The 25,499-nt window shown below is 41.3% G+C and overlaps 1 protein-coding gene across 1 annotated transcript in view; it reads left to right on the top strand.

Annotated features, from left to right (window-relative positions):
- CNTN4 (contactin 4) overlaps positions 1-22,507 on the top strand; it is a 703,244-nt gene extending 680,737 nt beyond the window's left edge. Inside the window, exons 15-23 of the mRNA XM_021694959.1 lie at positions 2,852-3,010; positions 5,949-6,098; positions 7,861-7,931; positions 8,992-9,226; positions 9,711-9,823; positions 10,589-10,775; positions 11,169-11,281; positions 16,456-16,624; positions 19,853-22,507. Coding sequence (XP_021550634.1) covers positions 2,852-3,010; positions 5,949-6,098; positions 7,861-7,931; positions 8,992-9,226; positions 9,711-9,823; positions 10,589-10,775; positions 11,169-11,281; positions 16,456-16,624; positions 19,853-19,953 — 1,298 coding nt within the window. The 3' untranslated portion in view covers positions 19,954-22,507. The remainder of the gene's footprint in view (positions 1-2,851; positions 3,011-5,948; positions 6,099-7,860; positions 7,932-8,991; positions 9,227-9,710; positions 9,824-10,588; positions 10,776-11,168; positions 11,282-16,455; positions 16,625-19,852) is intronic.
- Positions 22,508-25,499: the final 2,992 nt, after the last annotated feature.

The raw sequence follows: 25,499 nt of genomic DNA, 5'->3' as shown, positions 1-25,499 counted from the left end.
CGCTTGGGGTTTCCACCCCCGGGGGTTGCAGTTCACCGGCAGGACCCTGGCGCACCAGGTTTCCGTCTCGGAGGCTGCAGTTCACGTGCGCGCGACCCCGCTGGTCTGGTTTTCCACCCCAGGGGCTGCCCTAAAGTCCTTTCCTGATGCTACTGGTCTGCGAGTCTGTGCCCTGTCCGCAGCCTGCGAGGCTGTCACTCACCGGCGGTGTAGGATCCCCTCCCGCCGCCGTTTATCCTCCAATATCTGCCCGCAGGATCACGGCTCTCCGTTTCATACCTCAAAACCAACCGCCTGCGATATTCTGTTTGTAGAGATCCAGATCTTCTTACATCTCAGGCTGGTTTCGTGGGTGCTCAGAGTGGTCTGGTAGTTATCCAGCTCGATTCCGGGGACCAGTTGAAATAGGGTCCCCTACTCCTCCGCCATCTTTCCCCTCCCCCCTATTTCCATTTTAAAATACATGAGTGCTGGTCTGCTCTCCCCCTGGGGACAAAAGAACTCTGTTCCCGAAAATTTATCCTCTATTTAATTAGGATAATGTTCAGATCAGCAGTTTAAACACCAATAAATTAGACTAATAAATATTTAAATCAGTAATACCTGAAGTTCTTAAATGATATTGTATACTTCATTTCACAGAAAATAACATTAAATACCAAGAGGAATTTGCAAACTCAGTCTAAAAGAAAATCTGGTCTAATCAGTTAATAAAGCCAATAAATTAATATGCCATTTTAAACCATAATATTTCGTTTTATTTCCTCTAGCTCTGCCCTTGCAGCTTTTTCTGCATATTACAGAGAGGATGCAGAAATGCATTTCACTGCCCTGTAAGAGATTTTTGTATCTGAAACTGGTAAAGCTTTGAGTCTTGGCTCCAGCCCCCTTGATTCTCTGATTCCTACTTTATTTAGTGTACAGCCTGCTATGGGCAGGTAGAAAGGCCCTTCTTCACTAGCAGAGAAGCTGAGGCACTGGTCTCACACCAACGTTCCCTCTTCTGTTGCCTTGACCAAAACATCTGTGAGCCCCTAACCATGTGAACATTTTGTTCAGAGGATAAACATTGGCTCATTTTCTCATTTTGAAAGAGGGACCCAACTTCCCCAACACAAAGTTGGCAAACGTTCTGTGAGGTCCTATCTACACACTGCTGTGGTCATTGGCAGGAGCATACAGAGCAAACAAAGTTATGAAAGTACCATTTTACCGCCAGTGGCCAAATTCATACCACCCCTTCATTTTCCTTTACTCGGCTGCCCACAGCGGGCTCAGATAATTTCTATCAATTTAGTTCCTTGAGGAGTTTGGAGGGGAACACTTTTCTACTTATAGTACTTTGTTTTTAAAGGCCATCAAAAAATGCATCCATTAAAATGGGGATTGGGGGTGGGAATCTAGGATGAGAAAGCTAGTAAGAAAAAAGACGTTGATGCCGTCTTCTGGACTTTATCTGGTTAATCAGGGTTGCAAAGACCAAAGTTTGCCACAGCTCTATCCAGGTGGCATTAGACTGGCATGCTGAAATGTCACCATGGAAAATTAATCAGTTTCAGTGTACAGATTTCCAGACCTTTCGTTCAGGAGTAGGAGGGAGAAGATAAATTTAGTTTCACCTGTGGGTCTATAAAGATGATTTTTAAAAAAGGAAAGAGAAATTTAGGGCATCCTATGAAGGGTACAGGAGTGAATCTCAGAACAAAGTCTTACTTCAGGAAATTACATTTAACTTTTCACCACTCTGCTAGATGTCTTTCTTCCCTGCCCGGTGACATGGCCCAGCAGTGCATGGCACTTCACTTGACCGCTATATGGGGCTGAGCAAAGCCCTCCCAGGAATATCTCCTTATTCCTCTCTCTGGGACATGAGGATTATCATGTCTCCCTCACAATCACCTTCCCTCCTGAGGTGGTCAGTTATATCTTGCTACAAATGCATTTAACTGCCTGGTAAGAGATTTTCCTGTTGGAATCTAAGACACCTCTGGAGCTTTGCTTGGGTTGATACTTTGTGTTTGTTTGCCTACTGCTTTCCATCCTCTGTTTATTTATGATTTCCAAGCCTTCGTTTAAAACTGATTTCCTCTCATTTCTGTGGTTTAAATACATGGGCAGAAACAGTGAACATCAGGAAGATAAATGGAAAAATACAGGTATGACTTTCAGAAACTGTAAATGAGGGTCTTTAGACTCCAGCCCGGTTCTGAAGTTGTACTGAGGAAGCCACAATCTTGTCTCTTGAGCACTGGCCATTTTCACAGGGGTTCCCTTGCATAGAAGTGTGTGTTTGCATACGACGTGGGGCAAGGGTGGGGTCACTAATTACAGTGCAGTGGGAATGTATGGAGCAGCATTGTGACCATCAAAGTTCCAAAGCCAGTTCTGCTCAAATCCACATTCTCAGTGCTAGAAATGACCATTTCCAAAAGACTGTCATCTTCATTTATCACTACTCTATCCACAGATAACACTGCCTGACCCATACCAGAAACCTGTAAATATATGATAGATGAATTAATGAATTTGAGCTTTTGTGGCATCCCACTATTCTCTCCTAGCATTTGAAACCAGTATTCTATTTTGATTCTTTGTTCACCTATTATTTTTTTCTGATTATATAGTGAGCCCCCAGAAAGAAGGGTCTGTGTCTTGTTCATCTCTGCAGTTTCAGAACCTAGAAGAATGTTGGGCACCCAATAGGCATTCAAAAAGGAATTGACAAGTGATGAATCTGTAAGCGGGTGAATAAATGGTTGAATGGATCAGCATTGCATTCAATTTTATACAATCACTTGCTTGGACATGTGGAATGCACTGCTCCACTTCTGAGGGTCTTGCTCTTTCACAGGTCCCCCGGGACCCCCAGAGGCTGTGACCATAGATGAAATTACAGATACCACCGCTCAGCTCTCCTGGAGATCTGGACCTGACAACCACAGCCCCATCACCATGTATGTCATTCAAGCCAGGACTCCGTTCTCCGTGGGCTGGCAAGCAGTCAATACAGGTACCATATTGGATGCCTGGTGCTGGTGTCTCACAGAGGCTTCTAAAACTCAGCATAATGGACAAAGCACCGTGGCAGAAGCCAAGGGCCATCTAGGTTCTTATTCAGACACAGCTATGAATGAGACATTATGGCAGTATTTCCTAAACCTCAGTCAATGGTACTATCATTTATTTAATATTTTTCTTTATATCAACTCACGTTTGTTTGCTTTTGAACTTGTCCTAAGCAATAATGTCTATGAAATGCTAGGTCTGTATGTTGGTTATATTTTTTCTTAACATACATATTAAAATATATTAGTTGTAAAAATAAAATGCATCAATCTGCATATTACCTAAAATTATCTGTGTACTACTGATGATACACTTTGAGAAGCAGTGGATTATGCCAGTCTACATAGTCTCTGTAAAGTTTATATACAGCTCTCAAGAAACCAGTAACTAAGGACTGCCTAGAGCCTCTTGACTTGCTATCTATTTTTTTTTTAGATGGCTAAATTTGGACATGAAGAGGCATGAGATTTTGTTATATTAAAAACTATGTGAGGGGCGCCTGGGTGGCTCAGTCGTTAAGCGCCTGCTTTCGGCTCAGGTCATGATCCCAGGGTCCTGGGATCGAGTCCCGCATCGGGCTCCCGGCTCAGCAGGAAGCCTGCTTCTCCCTCTCCCACTCCCCCTGCTTGTGTTCCCTCTCTCGCTGTGTCTCTCTCTGTCAAATAAATAAATAAAATCTTTAAAAAAAAAAAAAAAAAAACTATGTGAGTTGGCCATACCATCCCTGCCCCTCCAAATTGACGCTTGTTATATTATCTAGGTTTCATTTGAGGAAGAATGGACAAACAAGTAGTTATTGCAAGCAAGGTACACACTCCTCTAGTCCCCAAGGGTTGGCTGTGTGGTCTTGATGTTTTGAGGTAGAAATGCATGGAGTGATAGGCCTAGTTCTGTGCAATTCAGATGAATCATATTGATTTTAACAACCTCATTTTTTTTCACATCAGCTTATCCAACCTCAGAAATGGGATTCTGTGTTTCCAGCTCAATCTCTGACTTTCTTCTGAGTCAGAGGAGTGCTTAGGAAGGAAAGATAGAAAAAATCTGGAAGTTAGGGGATCGTGCTAGCCCTGACTCAGCTACTCAGCAGATCTCTATATGACTGCATCTTCCTCTTCTGGGCATGATAATGATATGGGCATGATAAGAATTGTTTATGACCCAAAAGAGAAACAATTGTGAAACATTTTTAAGAACAGGAAGTACTACAGAAATATAATGAAGAAAAGGAAGAGGATGAAGATGCTACCGCTGATAATAATAATGGTTAAAAAAAACAACAACACTAGAAATTACTGACCCCTTGCAATGTGCTATATGCTCTGCTAGGTGCTTTTTTTTTTTTTTTTTTGGATTTTCTCAACAGTGTTGTGAATAGATATTGTTATTAGCCTCATTGTATGGTAGGGAAACCAAGGCATGGAAAGGTTAAGAGACTTATGCAAGGTCATTGGGCTACTAAGTGTGGGTTCAAGTTTAGAATCCAGATGGTCTAACTCCAAAGCCCACACTCCTTACCTTTGGAGGCTAGGACTGTGTTAGTGTGGCCTAAGGAGGCTGGCAGCCACTGAATCCTAGTCACCAGTATGATGACCTCAGTTTTGTCACAGGAGACCTTCCTTTGAGTCTTCTGGGCCACATGGGAAATCTAATTATTTTATTATTTTATTTTATTTTATTTTATTTTATTTTATTTTTTAGTAAGCTCTACACCCAATGTGGGGCTTGCACTCACAACTCCAAGATCAAGAGTTGCATGCTGTACTGACTGAGCCAGCCGGGCACCCCTTACATGGGAAATCTTTTTTTTTTTTTTAATAAAGATTTTATTTATTTATTTGAGACAGAATGAGAGAGAGCGAGCACATGAGAGGGGGGAGGGTCAGAGGGAGAAGCAGACTCCCTGCCGAGCAGGGAGCCCGATGCGGGACTCGATCCAGGGACTCCAGGATCATGACCTGAGCCGAAGGCAGTCGCTTAACCAACTGAGCCACCCAGGCGCCCTACATGGGAAATCTTTATGATAACCCATTTAGAACTCAAAAATCTATAAAATGAAGACAGTAATTTTACTTTACTCATAGAATAGTTGTAAAAAGTAAACAGTGTGTCCAATACTGTGCAGTAAATGCTGAAAAACGTATTAGGTGATAGTAATAATGATTACTCAAGCGCTTTGGGGCCTTGAGCATGGAGACAATGTCCATAGCTTGTTGGTTTATGGCATCAAACAGTGGGCCATGTCCTCTTGGGAAGGAGCCCTTCTCCAAATACTGCTGGGTGAATACTGTCAAATTCTACCTCTCTGACTCCCTTTTTTGTGTTTTTCATGGCCTTTTCTTTTATGTTTACAGATTCTTTCTTGAGACATGTTAGCACAGTTCCTGTCAGTGGTATTATAGGTTTGTAATATTGTTAATTTCATTATTATAGTAAGTTATAGAGCTTGGACCACGCAGTCGAAGGTGCAAATCCAGTGCAATCTTGTGTCAGTAACTTAATCTTTATAAGGCACATTTTCCTCATCTATAAAAATGAAGACAGTAATTTTACTTTACTCATAGAACAGTTGTAAAAAGTAAACATTGTGCCCAATACTGTGCAGTAAATGCTGAAAAATGTATTAGGTGATAGTAATAATGATTACAGTCAAGTGCTTTGGGGCCTTAAAGACTGTAATGTCATCTGCTGGCATCTGATTTGAACTTGTTAGTTTAGCAAAAGAGAATTCTGGGATTACTTCCCTGTAACAGCTGTTGTACAACTCGTCTCAGACCAACTACAATGCCCTGCACACAGTAATGCTGATGATGATGGATGGAAGCTCCTATCTGCTTAACGTGGAATCCTGTAAAACATCCCCACCTTTCGATGTCTTTCAGTCCCAGAACTTATTGATGGGAAGACATTCACAGCGACTGTCGTGGGTTTGAACCCTTGGGTCGAGTATGAATTCCGCACCGTTGCCGCCAATGTGATTGGGATCGGGGAGCCCAGCCGGCCCTCAGAGAAGCGCAGGACAGAAGAGGCTCGTGAGTAGCAGCCAGGACACAAAGTCGGTGCCAGTGGCTATGATCTCTTAGGGAAAGGCTTTGAATTCTTCCTGCTCTTCAGCCCTAATGAGGCTCTGTTTTAGCACCCCCTTCTCTTGAATGATTATAATGATCAGAAATCAGGCCAGTAGATGCTCAGCTTACTGAGTTTCAGTCAAGAGTTAAGTTCTCACTTTTCACTGGGTCTCCTTGTACAGGGAGAGACACCCCGTGCTTAGTTCTTCGGAACGCCAACTCTTTCTTCATTGGCTCACTTGTCACCAAGATTCTTCAACGAGGAATTATTTTTTTAATACACACCCACATTTCAAATGAAATTAACACACAGAAATCACTAGTTGCAAAGAATAAGTTCTTCAGAAATATTCAGTAAAATTTTCTCAGAGTATCAACCATTCCCAGAAGCTAAGATTCAGAACATCCTGCCAATTCTTACAAGCCCAGTCAGCAATTTAGTATGACCCTCTGTGTTCACAGTCTGAATGAGCACAGGGTGAGAATAATGTGCATCTGCCTCAGTTGTACATTTCCTTCTCTCTTGAGGAGTAGGAGGCCTGCGTGTGGGTCTTTGCGAGTCCCCAACTGTGATAAGGCCAAATGTTTGTTAAAGGTTTCTAAGCAAATGGGAATTCTGATCCTACTCTTTGGACAGAAATCTATCTAGATGTATTTCATTGGCTTTCACCGAGGGAACACATCCAGTCACCAATTTTTAAATTCTGTCTGAAGTCTTTTGTTTATATGATGATAACTAGCCAATCCCCATGCTCTCTTTTCCCCCTCCAAAACTGTCATTGAATTGATTACTCTCAGCAGTCCTGAGACTGCATAATTTCCCCTCTTTTACAGAGCATAATTTCCCCTCTTTTACAGAGAAAACTGGGGATGAAAGAGGTTAAGCACAGTGAGCCAGGGGTCAACCTATGTCCACCACCTCCTTCAGCACCCAGCTCAAAACTCCCCTTCCTCCGAGAAGCCATTAGCCCAACCCTACCCTGAGCAGCCTGCTACTTCAGATCACCACTGCACTTCAATCTGTCTGCACCGTATTGTTGTTTATTGTCAACATGCCTCTGTAATTGTTCTGCATGTGCTCTCTACCTCCAAAGAGATTGTAAGCTCTGCATGGGCTGAGTGTGTATTGTCTGTCTTTTATGTACTACCGCATAGTTAATAAACATCTCTCCAAGCATTAGAACCAGAACCTCAGTCCTTTCAAACCACTGAAGCTCGGCCTCTAGGGATGGAGCTGAACTCATTTGGTCAGACTTGTCACATACCTTGTGTACCTTGTTGAATGGGAAACAGGTAACTAATAGCAGTTTCCTTGGTACGTTTCACTTCTTTAAGCTGACGCTTTGGGCCACTTGGCCACACTGCTTCTGATCTCAAAAGACAAAGATATGTTTATCAGCATATTTGTTTAAAGTGAGTCACTTCATGGGCGCCTGGGTGGCTCAGTTGGTTAAGCGACTGCCTTCGGCTCAGGTCATGATCCTGGAGTCCCTGGATCGAGTCCCGCATCGGGCTCCCTGCTCGGCAGGGAGTCTGCTTCTCCCTCTCACCCTCCCCCCTCTCATGTGCTCTCTCTCATTCTCTCTCTCTCTCAAATAAATAAATAAAATCTTTAAAAATAAATAAATAAATAAATAAATAAAGTGAGTCACTTCAGCCAGGCGACCTTGCTGCCCCTCATTTGCTTTTACCACCTGACATGACTTGTTTTTTGTTTCCTGCACAGTCCCCGAAGTCACCCCAGCTAACGTCAGTGGTGGTGGAGGCAGCAAATCTGAACTGGTTATAACCTGGGAGGTAAATGAATCATGGAACAAAAGGAACGTATGGTAGTCTAGGCTATTTTATTTTTTTCCTCTGTGTTAAACAACTCTGAGAAGTCATCTCCTGTGTTTTTAAGAGCTAAAATTCAGTGGCATGCAAACACTCCCTGTCACCTAGCTGATGGGCAGCAGGAAAAGATGGTGCTTGCCCATCAATTGTTGAATTAAGTTTTAATTGGATTCATCACAGAAAAAACAATCATGAAATGGAAGACAACACAAGAAAAAATATATACGTATATATATCCGTGAAGGCTGGTTCAAAGAAAACCAGTTTTCCTTCCTTCCTGAATTGATGCATAGCCACTTGATTTAAAACCTCTGCCAGCAAAAGATTTGGTGTACCAGCACAATTTCCTGGCAATTGGCTTTGCTTCTGGAGTGAGCCCTCTTCTATGAGGTATTTTTAAAACAACTTGGAGGCAGGTTAGTTACCAATTTATTAAAAATTGATTTTGAGAGAGGAGATTGGAGTTTTATAAAGGGTTCTTAATGTTTTTGAAAGATTCTAGACAATAGTCCCCAAAGTTAAAATCTTTCATTTGACTAAAGCCCCAGCAGTAAAAGAAATTACTCACCCCTTCCAGTTCAACTCCTCAGTTCTGAGGAGGAAGATCTTGCCTGAGCCAAGATGAGATCTTCAATGAGATCTTTTGTCTGTTTGGCACTGGAGGAAGATTCATATTGGACGGAACATGTTGCATTGTTGGATCCTAGATCAACTATCCACTGAATTTCCTAATCATTTCTAAGAACTTCAGAGCTAGGTCTCCCCCATCAGGAAGCTCGGCTCTCCTCTGCAGGTTCTCATTGGGGTTTGTTTGTTTTTTTGGTTTAACCCTACTTCAACACCTCATCCACAGCTAAGGTAGGCTGATGGCAAGCCCCACACCTAAGTCTCTTGACAAAATCCAAAGTAAGATAGGTGGGCAAGAAGGTATATAAGAATGTTGGAAGGTAGGGTGAAATAAAACAACTTTAGCGTTTGAATCGAACTGCTGTGCTTTCTGAAGACTACCTCCCTTCTTTCCCAGACGGTCCCCGAGGAATTGCAGAATGGCAGAGGCTTTGGCTATGTGGTGGCCTTCCGGCCCTATGGCAAAATGATCTGGATGTTGACAGTGCTGGCATCAGCCGATGCCTCCAGATACGTGTTCAGGAACGAGAGTGTGCGCCCCTTCTCTCCCTTTGAGGTTAAAGTGGGCGTCTTCAACAATAAGGGAGAAGGCCCTTTCAGTCCCACCACAGTAGTATATTCTGCAGAAGAAGGTATGATTTATGCTGCCTCTATATGTGATATTTGTTCACTTCTGAGATGGTGTTGATTTTAGGACTGAGCTGTCCGCCAGCTCTCCTGGATCTTAGTCAAGTCAGTTGGCTTTCCTTCGTTCTTATGCTCTTATTTTCATAATCCAGTGACAAGGACTCTCACCTGTGGCAAATGCTAATTAAGAAGGATATGTGTTAAAGGAATTGCTAGCTATGAAAACTTGATGCTTAAATTTAAGCAGTCCTGGGTTACTTCCCTTCCGCCTACCCCCAAATTTAGAAGCCAAAGGCTTTGTCTTTACCATCTAAAGCACCACTCCCTTCCAGCTATTAATCATGGCTCCTCTGTAAAATGATGGTTAGGGTCATAATCACTAAGGGCTGTTATACAGCCATGAGTTATTTATTCTTTATAATGCCAGTATCTAGAAGCCTATCCTGATGAGGCTGATAGAGTAATTACTTTTTCCACACTTATCTGTAGAACCCACCAAACCACCAGCCAGCATCTTTGCCAGAAGTCTGTCTGCCACAGACATTGAAGTTTTCTGGGCCTCCCCCATGGAGAAGAATAGAGGACGGATACAAGGCTATGAGGTAAGCAAGAGATATGTACACTGGGTCTGGGAAAGATATACCCTTCACTGACACCTTCAAGACACTTTCTGTTGAGAAAAAGACTCAGATTCCCATTTAGAGGAATTTGTTTCAGAGAACGATGTCTTCTAGTAGACATTAGTTGAAGCATTAACATTCCGCTATGAGATCACCCTTTCTCTGGTATACTTGAGAAATCTTTTCCAAAATACTTGTGGGTCTAAGCATTTATAAGAGGGTTGGTGAAATGAGCTTTGACTTTTGACACACGCAGTATCACTTGGGCTCAAAATAAATATGGGGGACAAGTGAGAAATAGCCAACAATGGTTGTGCCCATTTTCCATCTCGCTATGAAGCTAAGAACAAAAACGGGGGCCCTTCCTATTGTAGATAAATTCTCAGAGCATACCAAGCCCTTGGCTCTGAAAGTTCTGCTTACGAGTTGGTATAAAAAATTAATTCCAGGGTGCCTGGGTGGCTCAGTTGGTTAAGCGACTGCCTTCGGCTCAGGTCATGATCCTGGAGTCCCTGGATCGAGTCCCACATCGGGCTCCCTGCTCGGCAGGGAGTCTGCTTCTCCCTCTGACCCTCCCCCCTCTCATGTGTTCTCTCTCATTCTCTCTCTCTCAAATAAATAAATAAAATCTTTAAAAAAAAAATTAATTCCATCATAAGAATCTGCATTTTTTTAAAAAATCAGCTGATGGCATTGGAAATATCCCCAAAAGGTATGATTTCCAAGGTCTTCCCTTTATTTTCTCAGGTTAAATACTGGAGACATGATGACAAGGAAGAAAATGCTAGAAAAATACGAACAATTGGAAATCAGACATCAACAAAAATCACCAATTTGAAAGGCAGTGCGCTGTATCATTTAGCTGTCAAGGCATATAATACTGCGGGGACAGGCCCGTCCAGTGCAACGGTCAATGTGACAACCAGAAAGCCACGTAAGAACATCTTTGCTCAGAAATATTTAGGGATTCATCCCCACCTCCCAATGATCATTTGCATACTAATTGGTATCATTATGTGGATTCAAATTTACCTTAGCATTTTAACTAAACCTTTCCGAATACCATGCAAAATTCATTGCTCCAGAGGACAGAAAGATAAATGTTTTTTTCCTCTCTGGGAAGGGCTACTTCTTTTAGATATAAATGTTAGGCGACCAACTGAATCTTTTTCCATTTGCAATGCTGTATCTCGTCAGATTTTAGTGACCTTGAAGACACAATAGCCCATTAAATTGCCTCCACTCTTGAATTCTAGTAAGGAGATATTCCTCAGAATCCATTGAGACTTAATAATCTGTGACTTCGTATATCTTAATTTTTTTATAGCACCAAGTCAACCCCCCGGAAACATCATATGGAATTCATCGGACTCCAAAATTATCCTGAATTGGGATCAAGTGAAGGCCCTAGATAATGAGTCGGAAGTAAAAGGATACAAAGTGGGTAATTTCTTTTTTGCAGAGGCCCCTAATCCTGATGTTAATAAGAACAGTCTCTTCTCAGGAAATCATATGAACTATGTTCTCACTTTCCCTGATGATGTCCCACAGCCCCTCTAGGCATCTCTGTCCCCAGAGTGATTTGCTCTGAGTTTTATAAATGGTCCATGGCAACAAGCCAACTGTAGAAAATTGCCTAAACTTTAGAATCAGACAGAGTCAATCAGAAATGGTTGAAGACCCTGTGGTTGTGTCTTCAAAAACTCATGAAGACCCACACTTGTAACATCTCTCCTGTCAGCTTTGTTTTGTGCTTTTCCTGATTGTCTTTTTTTTTAATCAACACTATCATGAATGGTTAAACATTTTTGTTCATGTTCCTAGAGTTAGAAAGATTTATATAGAGAAAAGGAAGCAAGGAATTTGTAGAAGATTCACTGGCCTGTTCCCAGAGTGTTAACCTGACTTTAAAGAGCTAGAAAAGAAAATGTGAACAGCCTTGGTGCCACAATTAAAAGCAGTTGGTATTATCTTGCTTTTGTTTTACTTTTAAGCAACATTCGAGACAGTGCAATGCAGGCCAAACAAAAGCAGTCTGTAGGCTCTCTTTTGTGGCATTTTTGCACACAGATGTTGAGCTTAATAGATAGGCGGTTTAACTAGTTTAACTGGTCAGGAACTAGTTAAAGAGCATGGGAAAGTAGTTGATAAAACCAGAGCTGGAATTAGGAGTTGGTGTAGTTGGTGGTAGAACCTTGGGTATTATGATTAGAGAGAGATTCGGGAAAACGCTCCCTGTCATGGATTCCTTTTCTTTCATTTACATGGCACAGTGATTTGTATTGGACCAACAGAGAAACATTCCTGAAAAACTAATCTCCAGATCTTTTACTGGGCCCTTTTTTAAGAGCCCAGGGTCTTCTAGCATATAGCATAAAGAAATAGGAGACCCACATATTGGTCCTCTATTGACTATGTGACTGACTAAGTAAATCACTTAACCTCTTGGGACTGCATTTTCTCTTTTATTAAAGGAGAAATTTTCTAGTATCTTCATAGTTCTCTGAACTTTTGCTCAGACATATCAGTTGGACCATGAAAAAGGAAGAAAGATAGCTTTCTGGGAAAAAGATGTTCCAAGCACAGTGAATGGCATGTGCAAAGGTCCTGAGGTGGGCACATGCCAATGTGAAACAACAGGAAGCATGGGAGACTGTGATGAATTAGAGATTTTCTCATTGTCCAGAAGGAGCCATGGCTTCTGAGCTCTTGCATATTGTTGCCCAACAGTGTGGACATATCTTCCAGTTTTTTCAGCAAAACTCAACATTCTTTTCATGTATAACTTTTTGGACAGTTTTAAGTGTTGACATCTAACTCAAAATAAAATAAACACTACAAGAGCCAAACAGTTAAAATATGCAGGCCAGATGTGACCCATGGGCTATCTGTTTTCTACCATCTAACCTCCTTGTTTTGCATTCGTGAAGACAGACACCGGAGAGGGGAAACAATTTTCCCACACAGATGGTGGCCAAACTAGGCTGAGTTAAGAATATAGGCTGTTGACCCAGACTGCCTGGGTTTGAATGTTAAATATACCCTTTACTGTTCATGGTACTCTGGGCAAATTACATAATATCTTCACGTCTCAGCGTCCTCATCTTTGAAATCAGAATGGTAAGAGTGCCTAACTCAAGAGGTGATGGTCTTAGTACTTAGAACAAATAGTGTTCACTGGCCTCATTGAAGATGTCAGGCAGATTCCTCCAAAGCCACAATGCAGCTCCCCAGGGTCAAAGAGCCCAGGCATCCCATAACATGGTAGAAGGTGGTGACAGAGCGCTCGTTGCTTGTGAGGAGGACTTCTCCAGGCGCCGAGTCTATGTCTGTGTCGGTGAAGTGGGGAGAGGTTCCCTGCCAGGTTCTATAGATAGTGTTTTGAATCGAAGCACAGGTCAAAATAACACAAATTAGGTGCTCTGCTACCAATCACTGCCTCATCTTTCTCCCTGGTGTGGTGGTCTCGAAAGCCAGATCACTGTGATGGTTGTAGCCAAAGAGTGGGAACAGCCATAGAGATACACACCTAAATGTTGTTTGTTGTAGTATACAAGGACATCCAATGAAGGACAAGGAGCAGAGAAAATGCAGTTTGAGGGAAAGTAGCTGAGAGCCCTATTGTTAACCTTGATGACGTGAATGTCTCAGTGATTTAAAATATCCAGGGACCGTAGCTGTTCTGTAAGAACAGAAGCACAGAACTGTGCACCAAGGACCATCCCCAAAGGGTCACTGAAGTCCAAGGAAATCACACCTTTGGGAGGCTGTGACTTCACTTTCTTTTTGGGTACTGATGGTCTGGACACTTCATATATTGATCTACATCTGGTGAGAAAATCAGAGATCCAATGGCTCCATTTCAGCAACTCTTACTGATTCCCAAGGCAAAACTTGTCATCTTTGATAACTTAGGACAAATCTCCACTTTGATGTTTCACCCAGACATTGAAAAATGGACTACAACTGAAGTAATTTCAGGTTGCTGACACTGTCTAATGTGATAAGAACAAAAATTAAACTTCCCTTACTTTTCATTAAAAAAAAAAAGAACATACGATGTTCAAACACAAAGTAAGCATTGAATCATGTTTGCTACTGTTATCATTACTACCATGAATCCACTCTTTCCCCCTGTCTTCCACCCTGGATTATATGAAATGCAAGCACAGCCTTCAAATCAGTCAGCTGAACCGAGTGTTTGGTGTAAATAAAGGTTTTACAGGCTTTTATTTAGGTTCCAATGCAGTCCCTAATATTACAAGACTGATAAGCCATGCTGATAACAGGGCTGTTTCTTCCTGGAAATGTTTCTTTTGGATTTATATTTGAAACTGGTTAAATTCTCTGTGCTTTGGCAAGGACCAGAGGTAAATCAAAGAAGCAATTTATTCCTCAAAGCCAGATGTGCCCTTGCATCCCATCAGCCAGCCCATGTTCCTGAAGGGCCGTGATGAGACGCTTTGACACTCCTGAATGTGCCTGAGGATTTATTTGAGCCTGATCATTAGCAAGGGGACGCCGAGCTGGATACAACTGATGCTCCAGAGAAGGAAGGGGGGCGCTTATGAATCTTTCCACCTTAAGGAAATTGTGTTTTCCACCTTGTATTAGAGAGATATAAATTAAGGTGATGAAATGCCAGGGAACAAATGGGATCTATACCATTTTAAGGGAATTTTTTGAATTTTATGTGTGTTTGGTTTTTATTGCAATAGTGGAGTGACCTTATGTCTCTAACTTCAGCAGATCAGAATTTTGAAATGTGAGCTAATCTTAAGGGTCTCAAAGTGCTGTTCCTGGACCAGAGGCCATGGCATTATCTGAGAACTTGTTAAAAATGGAGATTTTCAGGTGCAACCTCAGACCCACTAAGTCAGAAACTCCAGGGTGGGGTCCAGTGATCTGTGTTTGAACAAGCCCTTCAGGCAATTCTGATACACAGGTTAGATCCTTGATCTAATCCAGGATTTCCAGCCACATTAATATCACATCAACTCTTTTTTTTAGTATCGCAGCCTCAGCCTCACCTCCGTGGAGTCTAACTCTGGAGTGGGGCCATAGCAGGCCTTCTGAGCCTCTTCACTTTGGCCAGTTTGGGCTGGAGAACTCTCAGTGAAGGGAATGTCCTCTGCATTGTAGGATGTTTTGCAGCATCCCTGGCCCCCCGCCCAGTAAACAGTAGCACCTGTTGTGACAACCAAAAATGTCTGCAGACATTGCCAAATGCCCCCCCGCCCCGGGAGAGGAGCAAAATTGCCCCTCTAGCCCCCCAACGCTCCACCCGCCTTGAGAAGCACTGGGCTAGGGTGTCAGTATTTTTTTACACGTTCCCCATGTTCTCCTGCCACACAGCCAGGACGGAGAACACTGATCACCCACCCCTCTGTTTCTCACTACCAGGAGAAACTGGCAGTATTGGAGGATCATGATTTAGGAGTAGGGGTTTAGGAGTTCTCACCTTGCCACTTACCAGCTCTGTGACCTCATCCAGCCTCTGTTTTCTGATCTGTGGCAGGAATAATAATGCCTGTGTTGACCAATTGTTGTGACAGTTCAACATGACGATATCGTTAAGGTGCCTAGGTCACAGTCAACATCAGAAAGTGTTTGTGGGACAGTTATCGTCACAGTTGTTATATCCAAAAGGGAAGATGCGCTTGTCCAGGCTTTTAGATTTTGTTTCTGGTTGGAGTTGGTGGCAATCAGAGTAGGCAATTCCTGGCAGGGGGATGTGTTTTCAGGAGACCTAGTTGGGAACCTCATCAAATGAGCCACCAACCCAGACTCCCATCCAGGGGAGGCCAAGAAGGGAAACACGAGTGGGACTATTGAAGCTATAGACAATTCTGGAGTGACAGTGATCACCACAGAATATCCCCTATTTTCTACGTAGCTCAGAAAGGGGTCGCCAGGGGGAGGAAAAGGGGCTTTCTGCCCTTGCCTTGCCTTTCCGAGATCATCTCCCTGGGCTGAAATGTGCTTTCTCCAGAGGATTCATTCGTATTGTATGAATAATCTCCAGATTATTCATACAATAATAATAATGTATGATGCCTGCCTTGTGCTTCTCACCTTTGCCAACGATGTTTGTTTATCTCTCATTCCCTTTAAGCTGTCGTAAACATGCTTCCTTTGAGCTAAGTCCTTCACTTATACACAATCCTTATGCACTCTTGAAAGCACCCCAGAAAGGTGGGTGTCATCGTTTCCTCATCCACAGATGAGGAAAATGAAGCCCAGGTTGTAAAGAGGACTATAGTCCCACAGTGGCCAAGTTGATTCTGATGCCAAAGCCCCTCATGTGTAACTGAGCTCTGTATGCCCTCCAAGAGGAATTTGTCTTCCAGGTGTGTTACCTGTACCTTCCAGAGGTTATGTGAGGCCACATGGCGTGTTGGTTGACTGCTGTTACCCCTGTCCCCATGCTGCAGTGTCCTCATAAGGAAACAGTGGGTGCAGATGTGCCCCTTACTATAAATGAGTCTCCCCAGTGTGTGTGGGCAGCCTGACAGCCTCAGCGTCCCCACATTTTGCTGGTGCCCAGATGAATGCTCCATCTTTGGGGTTTTTATGAGGACAGCAGGTGACACCTGTTCTTTCTGTATTGGCAGGTCTTGTACAGATGGAACAGACAAAGCAGCACATCTGTCATTGAGACAAATAAAACATCAGTGGAGCTTTCTTTGCCTTTTGATGAAGATTATATAATAGAAATTAAGCCATTCAGTGATGGAGGAGACGGCAGCAGCAGTGAACAAATTCGAATTCCAAAGATATCAAGTAAGAGTGTCTTTTTCCTCCCCTCCCCCTGCCTGCTGGATCTCCTAAGTCTTCCCAATGAGTCCAGGTTTAGACAAAGTGAAGCCCACAAAGAAAGGCTTCTACAAAAATGGGCAGTACTGTCCCCTTTCATCAGACAACTGATGTTCGCTCATCACGGGCAGCTTCAATAAAAAACAATTTGACTAGTTTTGACTGATTTAATCAGTTGCCAATCAAAAATCAGATTAAAGCAGCCCCAAATCTGTCACACAGGTTTTCCCATGTGGACATGTGTGGTTTGCATCTACAGCAACTGTAAAATTATAGCTCAGAAAGTTAAAAGCATGACTCAAGTCAGAAGAAAGCAAAGCGTTCTTTAAAATGCTGTAGCGATTTGTCTTTAGCAAACAATGTAACTCTATGTCTGTGGCTGAAAATATTTTGAACTTGACACTATTAATTTTGAATGTGTGTATGTAACATGTTATTAAATACACATGTCTATATATAGTCAAGATGATCTTTATTTACAAAGACAACAGTGTGAGAATATTCTTTTTTGAGCAAATATATTCAATCTTGTTTTTGAAATACTATGTTTGCAACTATCTCAGCAGAGTATTCCTTTTTATTACATGGTTTCATTTATTTAAAAAAAAAAAAAAACAGAAAAGGCAAATCCATAGAGACAGAAATCAGATTAGTGACTGGTAGTGTCTGGCCAGTGGTATGAATTGCAGCATAATGGGTACTGGGTTTCCATTTCGGGTGATGAAAAAATTCTGGACTAGATAGTGGTGCTGGTTGAACAACATTGGAGTATACCTCATGCCACTGAATCGTACACTTTCAAGTAGTTAAAATGGTAACTTTTATGTTACATGTATTTTACCACAATAAAAAAAAAAAAAAGATTGCAGCCAGATACTTAAGTGTAGATTTTCATTGGCCTTTGCGTTTAACTGTCTCAAGATAAGGGGCTGGAGATAGAAATTTTCAAGCCATCAGTGAAGACATGATATTTTAAATCATGGGCACACCATCCTGAGTTTCAGACACTCTGCTTAGTGTCCATCACATTATTTTTCAGATGAGGAAAGGGTCTAGTATGTCTTGCTGATATCAAGTTATAGTAAAGCATCCACTAAGCAATTTTAAACTGCATCTGTAAAATGTGGATGCTTCCGACCAGAAAAGGAAATGTTCATTGGTCATTTCACCCTCTCCCTGAGTAAGAATTTGCTAACATTGACAAATAGAACAAGACCTCCTGGGGACAGAGGCTGCAGCAAGCCATGCTCCCAGCTCAGGCAGGGGTGATTTGCCAATTTCCAGATGGAGTTTATATTTACTGCACCTTTTTTTTCCACACAAACACTGAAGGCATTTTTGTCTTTTATTTATTTATTTTTTTAGAGGTAGGGGAGGGCAGAAGCAGAAGTAGAGAGAATCTTTTTTTTTGTTGTTGTTATTTTAATCACCATACATTACATCATTAGTTTTTGATGTGGTAGAGAGAGAATCTTAAGCAGGCTCCACACCCACTGCAGAACTTAACACAGAGCTCAGGGCTCGATCTCACAACCCTGAGATCATGATCTGAGCTGAAATCAAGAGTCTGTTGCTTAACTGACTGAGCCTCCCAGGTGCCCCAGAGTTTTTGTCTTTTAAAAAAACTGGGGAGAATTGGATTCTATACTTCACTAAGGCAAGGGCTCTAAATTCTGTTGAAAGAAACCAGAGATGTGGAAGTAATCACCAAGCCACAAAAACACAAGATTGGGGTTTGTTTGGGGGTTAATTTATCTCACTCTGTTGAAATCTGACTTCATACTTTCTTATCATTGTAAGGATTGTTTTTTTTTTTTTTAGATTGGTGATTCTTGGTTTAATTCATTATAAAAACAAATCTTAAGCAATTATATTGGTATAATTAATTGATATTAAATGATAAGCATGTAATTGTGAAAAAAAAAAAAAAACATGTTCTCTCCCTCAAAAGATTGCCCATTTTGTTGGTCAGAGATCTTAAAATCTTGGAGAAACCTCAAACGACAGTTGGTAATCTGTTACTATGAAAAATGTAAGACCTCTAAGAAAAGGTTTTATTTAAAAACACTGAGATTATTTTGTTGGGGGAAAAGGGACATATTTAGGCAGACATGGGTTTGAATCCCAATTCAGCTATTTACTAACTGGTTGATCTTAGACAAGTTATCTTACTTCTCTGGGCCCTAATTTCCTCATCTGTTTAATAATGTAATAACAATACCAGATGTGCTTACAATTTTTGTAAGAATCAAGTGTCCCGTGGCTCTATGCCCAACACAAAGGTAGAGTTAAAAAGGGAACAGCAACTTATAGTTTGCTGCATCATTGATATAATACTTATTAGTAGTTATTAGTAATATTGAAGTTTCTTCTCAAATTAGATGTAGAATCCTCATTTTGCAGATGCATCAACGGAGGTCCAGAGATGTCCAATAACCTACTCTTAGGTTCCTGGCTAGGTAGTCATAGAACTGATATTAAAAAGTCATTAGGGGGCGCCTGGGTGGCTCAGTTGGTTAAGCGACTGCCTTCGGCTCAGGTCATGATCCTGGAGTCCCTCATCGGGCTCCCTGCTCGGCGGGGGGTCTACTTCTCCCTCTGACCCTCCCCCCTCTCATGTGCTTTCTCTCTCTCTCTCTCTCAAATAAATAAATAAAATCTTAAAAAAAAAAAAAAAGGGCGCCTGGGTGGCTCAGTTGGTTAAGCGACTACCTTGGCTCAGGTCGTGATCCTGGAGTCCCAGGATCGAGTCCCGCATCGGGCTCCCTGCTTGGTGGGGGGTCTGCTTCTCCCTCTGACCCTCCTCCCTCTCATGCTCTCTCTCTCTCATTCTCTCTCTCAAATAAATAAATAAAATCTTAAAAAAAAAAAAAAGGGCGCCTGGGTGGCTCAGTTGGTTGAGCGACTGCCTTCGGCTCAGGTGATGATCCTGGAGTCCTGGGATGGAGTCCCACATCGGGCTCCCTGCTCGCCGGGGGGTCTGCTTCTCCCTCTGACCCTCCCCCCTCTCATGCTCTCTCTCTCATTCTCTCTCTCAAATAAATAAATAAAATCTTTAAAAAAAAAAAAGTCATTAGGAAATTGCTCTTTCCGGTGGCATCTGGCTGGTTCTGCTGTTGCCTAAAAACCCGTGGCCTTGCTTTCCTCTGTAGCCAGGCTGAAGCGATGCTGAGTGAATTTATTCTCTCTTTTCAGATGCCTATGCAAGAGGAGCTGGACCTTCCACTTCAAATGCATGTACGCTGTCAGCCATCAGCACAATCATGATTTCCCTCACAGCTAGGTCCAGTTTATGACAAAAGTTATCTAAAGGACTTGCTATTTATAATATAAGCAACATTTAGCTAGTTGTTTTGAAGACACCCAGTACTAAGTAATATTGTTGTTCAAGTACATCTTATTACTGGAAAAAAAATGTTTTTTGCTTCTTTAGGAATGGCATTATACAGTACTTCCTCAAAGCAAATCTAGCTTTGGCTGAAGTTTCCTTGGAAACTCTGCAATGCACTGAAGACATCTGTAATATGATGTTACCAAAGCAGTTTACATATGTCCTTATATGCATATTTTTTATTATATATTTAGTGTTTTATAGAATTTTTTAAAGTTAACATGAAATGTAGATATTAATTTTTTTCCTCTGCTGTAAAATGCTATGGGCAACACAATCATACAATTATTATTTGAGAATATTTCCTTTAGAGAAAGAGTTTGAAACTCATCTTGGTAAATAAATTACACATTACTTGTACAGTTTTACAAGGATTCAGTGACAGAAGAGCTGAAGATTTGGTCTGTAACTCAAGGCTACTGTATGTAAATGACTCTTTGGATGGTTAATGCATTGAATCAAGTCCTTTTGACATGTACAATATATTTTCCCACCCTGTTGTGAATTTTGTTGTTCAACACAACTCAAGATGGTTTCAGGAATGGCTGCAAATTCAAAACCTAAACTAACTGCCCAAGAGGTACCTTGTGCAATATTCCCATCCCTGAATTTAGCATTGTACAGTAAGACTTTCTTTTCACTCAACTAAGTTAGCATTGTCTTTGTAGTAGCATTATCTTAGACATTAAATTTGAAGTTACATATCCAGTAGTAACATAGGCCAAAAGTGACTATAGTCAACCAAGTCTTTCAAAGGATAAAAGATAATTTTACTATCTTTAAATGTATCTGTCTTGAATGTACGTTTTTTAAAAAGGTAATTCTCTGTTGATGGAGTCATTATTTCTTTATATATGTGTATGTCTTTAATAATAGAGCCCTTCTTTTGAATTAAAATCATGTATGGAATTTGGGAAATTTCTCCTATTTCAGCAAATAGTTGCTGCAAAGAATTTTTTCATGACACGATAAAAGATCTTTAGTATAACTGTATGTTATCTTGATGATTATCCTGTTTTGCAGTAGGTAGCTTAGTTGCTTTATAAGCTTTACCTTCTAAGTCTTAAAATCACACATTGGAAAATGACAATATCAAAAAAATATTCTTTTGAAAAGAACTATTTGTTATAATGGGGGAGGTTTTGTAAGCTGACACTTGTGGAACAGTGCATATAAAAGGCAATGAAATTTTCTATAAAGATTTTCACATGTTAACACTCTGCTACCTTTTCTTCTTTCTCAGACAGATCAAATTTGCCTGTAATTCATTATTTTTGCTTACAAATAACATAAGTTAACTTTTCAACCTTCTAGCCATATTTATCCAATAAAGTCATAATCAGGATTCCACCTGTGTAAAAACTAGGGCGGTGACCAGAAAAAATATTGTCAGTATTTCAGCTGTGTTCCTCTCTTAGTTTGATATGGTTACTTCTTTGTTAAAATAAAACAGAACTTAAAATCACACACGCAAAAAAATCAACAAAACAATAAAATGAATGAAAAAAAATGACACCCCAGGTAGTTCCCAACCCCAGTGTAAATGATATTTACCAGTGATCTAGCATATGTAATCTTTTTTTAAAGGTATTGTTAATAAATATTCTGTCATTTGTAAAGATACTTGTCTTTTGGGAGCATTTTTCCTGCCTGCCTGTCAGGGAATTTGTTAGCTCACCCTTGTGCTCGTTATAATTTGAGACGATAGAGGGACTCAAAAGTCTCTGGCCATGATCAAAACCTAGATGACCCAGAGCCATTCCTTTGCAGTTGACAACCCTGGAGACACCATTTCAAATCCTCTTTGGAAGCACAGAGGGTCGAAATCCACAAATAAATATCCTGAAGATCAAACTTTAATATTTCCTCTTGATTAGCTAAGTCTTTTGTATGTTTAACCTAGGGATATCTGTTGTTTTAGGGTTTCCTCCACCCCATTGCTAAAAGGATAAAATCTAAACTTGATCGTTTAAGGCCCTTCTTAATCTAATAACGTAACTTTGTACCCAGCTACACTGAGCCCTCACTGGCCCCTAAACATTGCTTGCTTTTGGTCTCACCTCTGTGCCTTTTGATCATAAAGCTGACCCTTCCTGACATGCCCTCCCCACTCTTCTTGCTCACCCAATTCCCGACCCAGCTCCAGCTCCAGCTCTCTGTGAAGTCTTCCCACACTTCAGCCCTTTAGGATGTCCTTCCTCTGAATTAGCTGCAAGCCCTGTCAATACCACTCATTTAGTAATTAATCAGGTACTACTTTTGGAAATCTCTTGTACTGTTATCTTGCATTTTAACTTAACTCCTGTATTGTTACTTAATTTTCCTTGTACTTATGCCTTGTCTTCCCAACTAGATTGTAAGCTCCTTGAGGGCAGGGACTTTGGTCTTATCTTCCATGTACTCTCCATAGTGCCTAGCACAGTGCCTTGCAATAAATAATCATTGATTAATTCACTGAAGGGGTCTTTGAAGTAGCATTTTGCATCAGTTGCCTGCCTGTGTGCCACAGTGGACCCAACCAGAGAAGACTGTGTCACTGTTTTTGTTAGGTGCTGGAAAGCATTAGAAGGCCTGGCTTCAAACTTTATGCTTTGAAAAAGTCCTTTGTATCTCTCTGTTCCATCATCTGATAAATGAAGACCTGGATTAGCTGAGTCTAATTGAGCTGAAGGTATTTTAGAAAGTGCATGGTAGGCACCTTCACCCATACGCGTCTGATCTGTTAGCTTCTGTGGTGGTTGCAGGTTGGGATCACTGGTTGCAAGCAACAGAAAACAAAATTGAGCTAAACTGAGCAAACGAAAAGGAATGACACAGATTAGGTCACAGGAGCTGAGGAAACGCTGAATGGCCACACGTTGGTGAGAATAAGAATGAGGATACTCTAAGAATCCAGGCTGCAGGAACTTTGGAAACTCTATTCCAAGTGCTTTTCTGGAAATGAATTGGCTTTGTTTATAATTTTGATGCTACTCTGCTCCATATCCTTGATCACGCCAAACCTGCACTCATAGCAAAAGGATAGCTTGTTAAAGGAAAATTGAGATGATATTTCCATGAGATGAGATAATAGATACTAGGAAGATCTACGCAACACACATTCTATGCTTAGCTATCCAAGGGACTTCCCCGGGCCCTGGTCCCAAATACTACACTTGATGGAATATATTCCTACTTGGGACAGTGACTCTGAAGCAAGAGCACTAGGAAGGGGCCTATTTGCTTTGGTCATTTAACTGTTTGAAGTGCTTACTCTTACCTTCTTTTTGTGTGTGTAATCCACCTGATCCACCTGTGATTTAACTGTTTAAAAGGAAATTCTATTTTGCCAGATAATTGGATTCTCTCAGTGGTCCTGAGTTTTTACAGAGCTCAAACACTCTATGTACAAAACAGCATCTTTGCATGGAGGCAGAAGACATGAATGATAAATTTCAATTCTCAGGTGAGCTCAGAATTCTTCCAGCCTGTGGGATGGGCGCTTCCATAGCTTTTTATCTGAAGATAGAATGACTAAGTTATTCCTACCATCAGATTTTTGGTTATTTACGTCCGGGAAGCAATGTTCAATCCTGATTAACCTTTTCCCAGTCTCTCCCACCACCCTTACCTTTCTGCAAAATATACTGAAAGAACATTGAATGCTGAGTGATGAATTATAAAAAGTACATAAATAGTACATAATTAGCTACTAAAATGTCATGTAATTTTTAAAGTAATTTGGTGTAATGTAATCACCATCAGGTGATTTCTATACACTGTATTGGATTATCCATGCCACTCTTCTCCTCCATTAACATAGATAAAAGAATTGACTATTTTCCTGTTGTTACAATTAAAACAATTCTCTGGCCAACCACATTGAGGAGCAAGCCTTTGACAATGAAAGACTTGTTCCATTTCTAGGCACACCCAAAGTTACTCCGTCAAAAATGAGAGACCCTGGACCTTACACAGGCAGCTTAATACAGTGTCTAAGAATATGGATTCTGGAGTCTGACCGCCTGGAATGCATTCTGACAATTGGTACTTATTATATAGGGTAAGGCTTGTAAAGTTCTAAATGCATAGCTCTCTAAACATTAGCAACTATTTTATAGATCAGTCACTGTTCTTTTTCCCAAGTGACAAGATAGTCACAAAAACCAGACGAAGAATGTTGATGCTTCCCATAGCTAAAATGAGTTGAACTCAACACACATGTCCATTATCACCTTTTATTTAAATATTTTCATGTCTTAATATAGTTATGTAAATAACACAATAAAATAAAAATATTTAATAATATTAATATTTATAAAAGAATTTAAGTAGTTGGGTCCTCATGCAGATGCCAGCTTTTCTACAAAGGCTTCCTCAGTTTCTCCATCTGGTACTGACCTCTCATTTGACTTCCAGGGCACCTCATCAGGACCCACACGTGTCTATCATCCCATTAGCTGGTATTTATTTATTTATTTACTTATTTATTTGAGAGAGTGTGTGTGCAGGAGCAAGAGAGCACAAGCAGGGGGCGCAGCAGAGGGAGAGGGAGAAGCAGACTCCCCACTGAGCAGGGAGCCCAATGCGGGGCTCGATCCCAGGACCCTGAGATCATGACCCGAGCTGAAGGCAGCCGCTTAACCGACTGAGCCAACCAGGCAACCCCATTAGCTGGTATTTAAATCATTTGTGTTCATGTCTTCTTCCCAGTACACAGAGAACATCTTAGGGTTAGAGTCTGCTTGTGATTCTTGACTGTACTTCCCAAGCATCAGGGCTGTATTCCACCCCCTCCTCTGACACGAACAAAGCTACAGGGGGAAGAGTCTCTGGCACCACGGGGACTGATTTGCTCAGCCCCTGCCCTCCTGGCAGGATGTGATTACCATATGCCAGTCCAAAAGGAAGCCCCTTTCCTTTACCCCTCATGCTAAATGGCCCATGAAGATTAAATGTTCCAATCCCACAACTCAAGTGTAAACTGCAATACTCAAGAGAGCTCACAATTTAAACAAACTCGTCCTCTGCCCTTTATCACCAACAGTTATGGTCAGTTGTAGATTAGCAGAGCTCTAGTAATAAAGACCATACTGAAAGTTTTGGGTTTTTTTTAATTTTTTTTTTAATTTTTTTTTTTCTAAAGATTTTATTTATTTATTTGAGAGAGAGAATGAGATAGAGCATGAGAGGGGGGAGGGTCAGAGGGAGAAGCAGACTCCCCGCCGAGCAGGGAGCCCGATGCGGGACTCGATCCCGGGACTCCAGGATCATGACCTGAGCCGAAGGCAGTCGCTTAACCAACTGAGCCACCCAGGCGCCCTGTTTTTTTTTTTTAAAGATCAACCATATAAGAGATCTGAATGTCTGGAGTCTGCAAGGCTTGGGTAACTTAATGAGGTAGTCCCAGTAGCTGTACATGGGTCTTTCGCTACATCTTCTTACCACTTGTAATGAACAGCACAAACTCTA

Source organism: Neomonachus schauinslandi, chromosome 1 (genome assembly GCF_002201575.2).
Source record: "Neomonachus schauinslandi chromosome 1, ASM220157v2, whole genome shotgun sequence".
Classification (NCBI taxonomy): Eukaryota; Metazoa; Chordata; class Mammalia; order Carnivora; family Phocidae; genus Neomonachus; species Neomonachus schauinslandi.
Note: the sequence above shows the minus strand (reverse complement) of the source record. Positions and strands in the feature narration are given on the sequence as shown.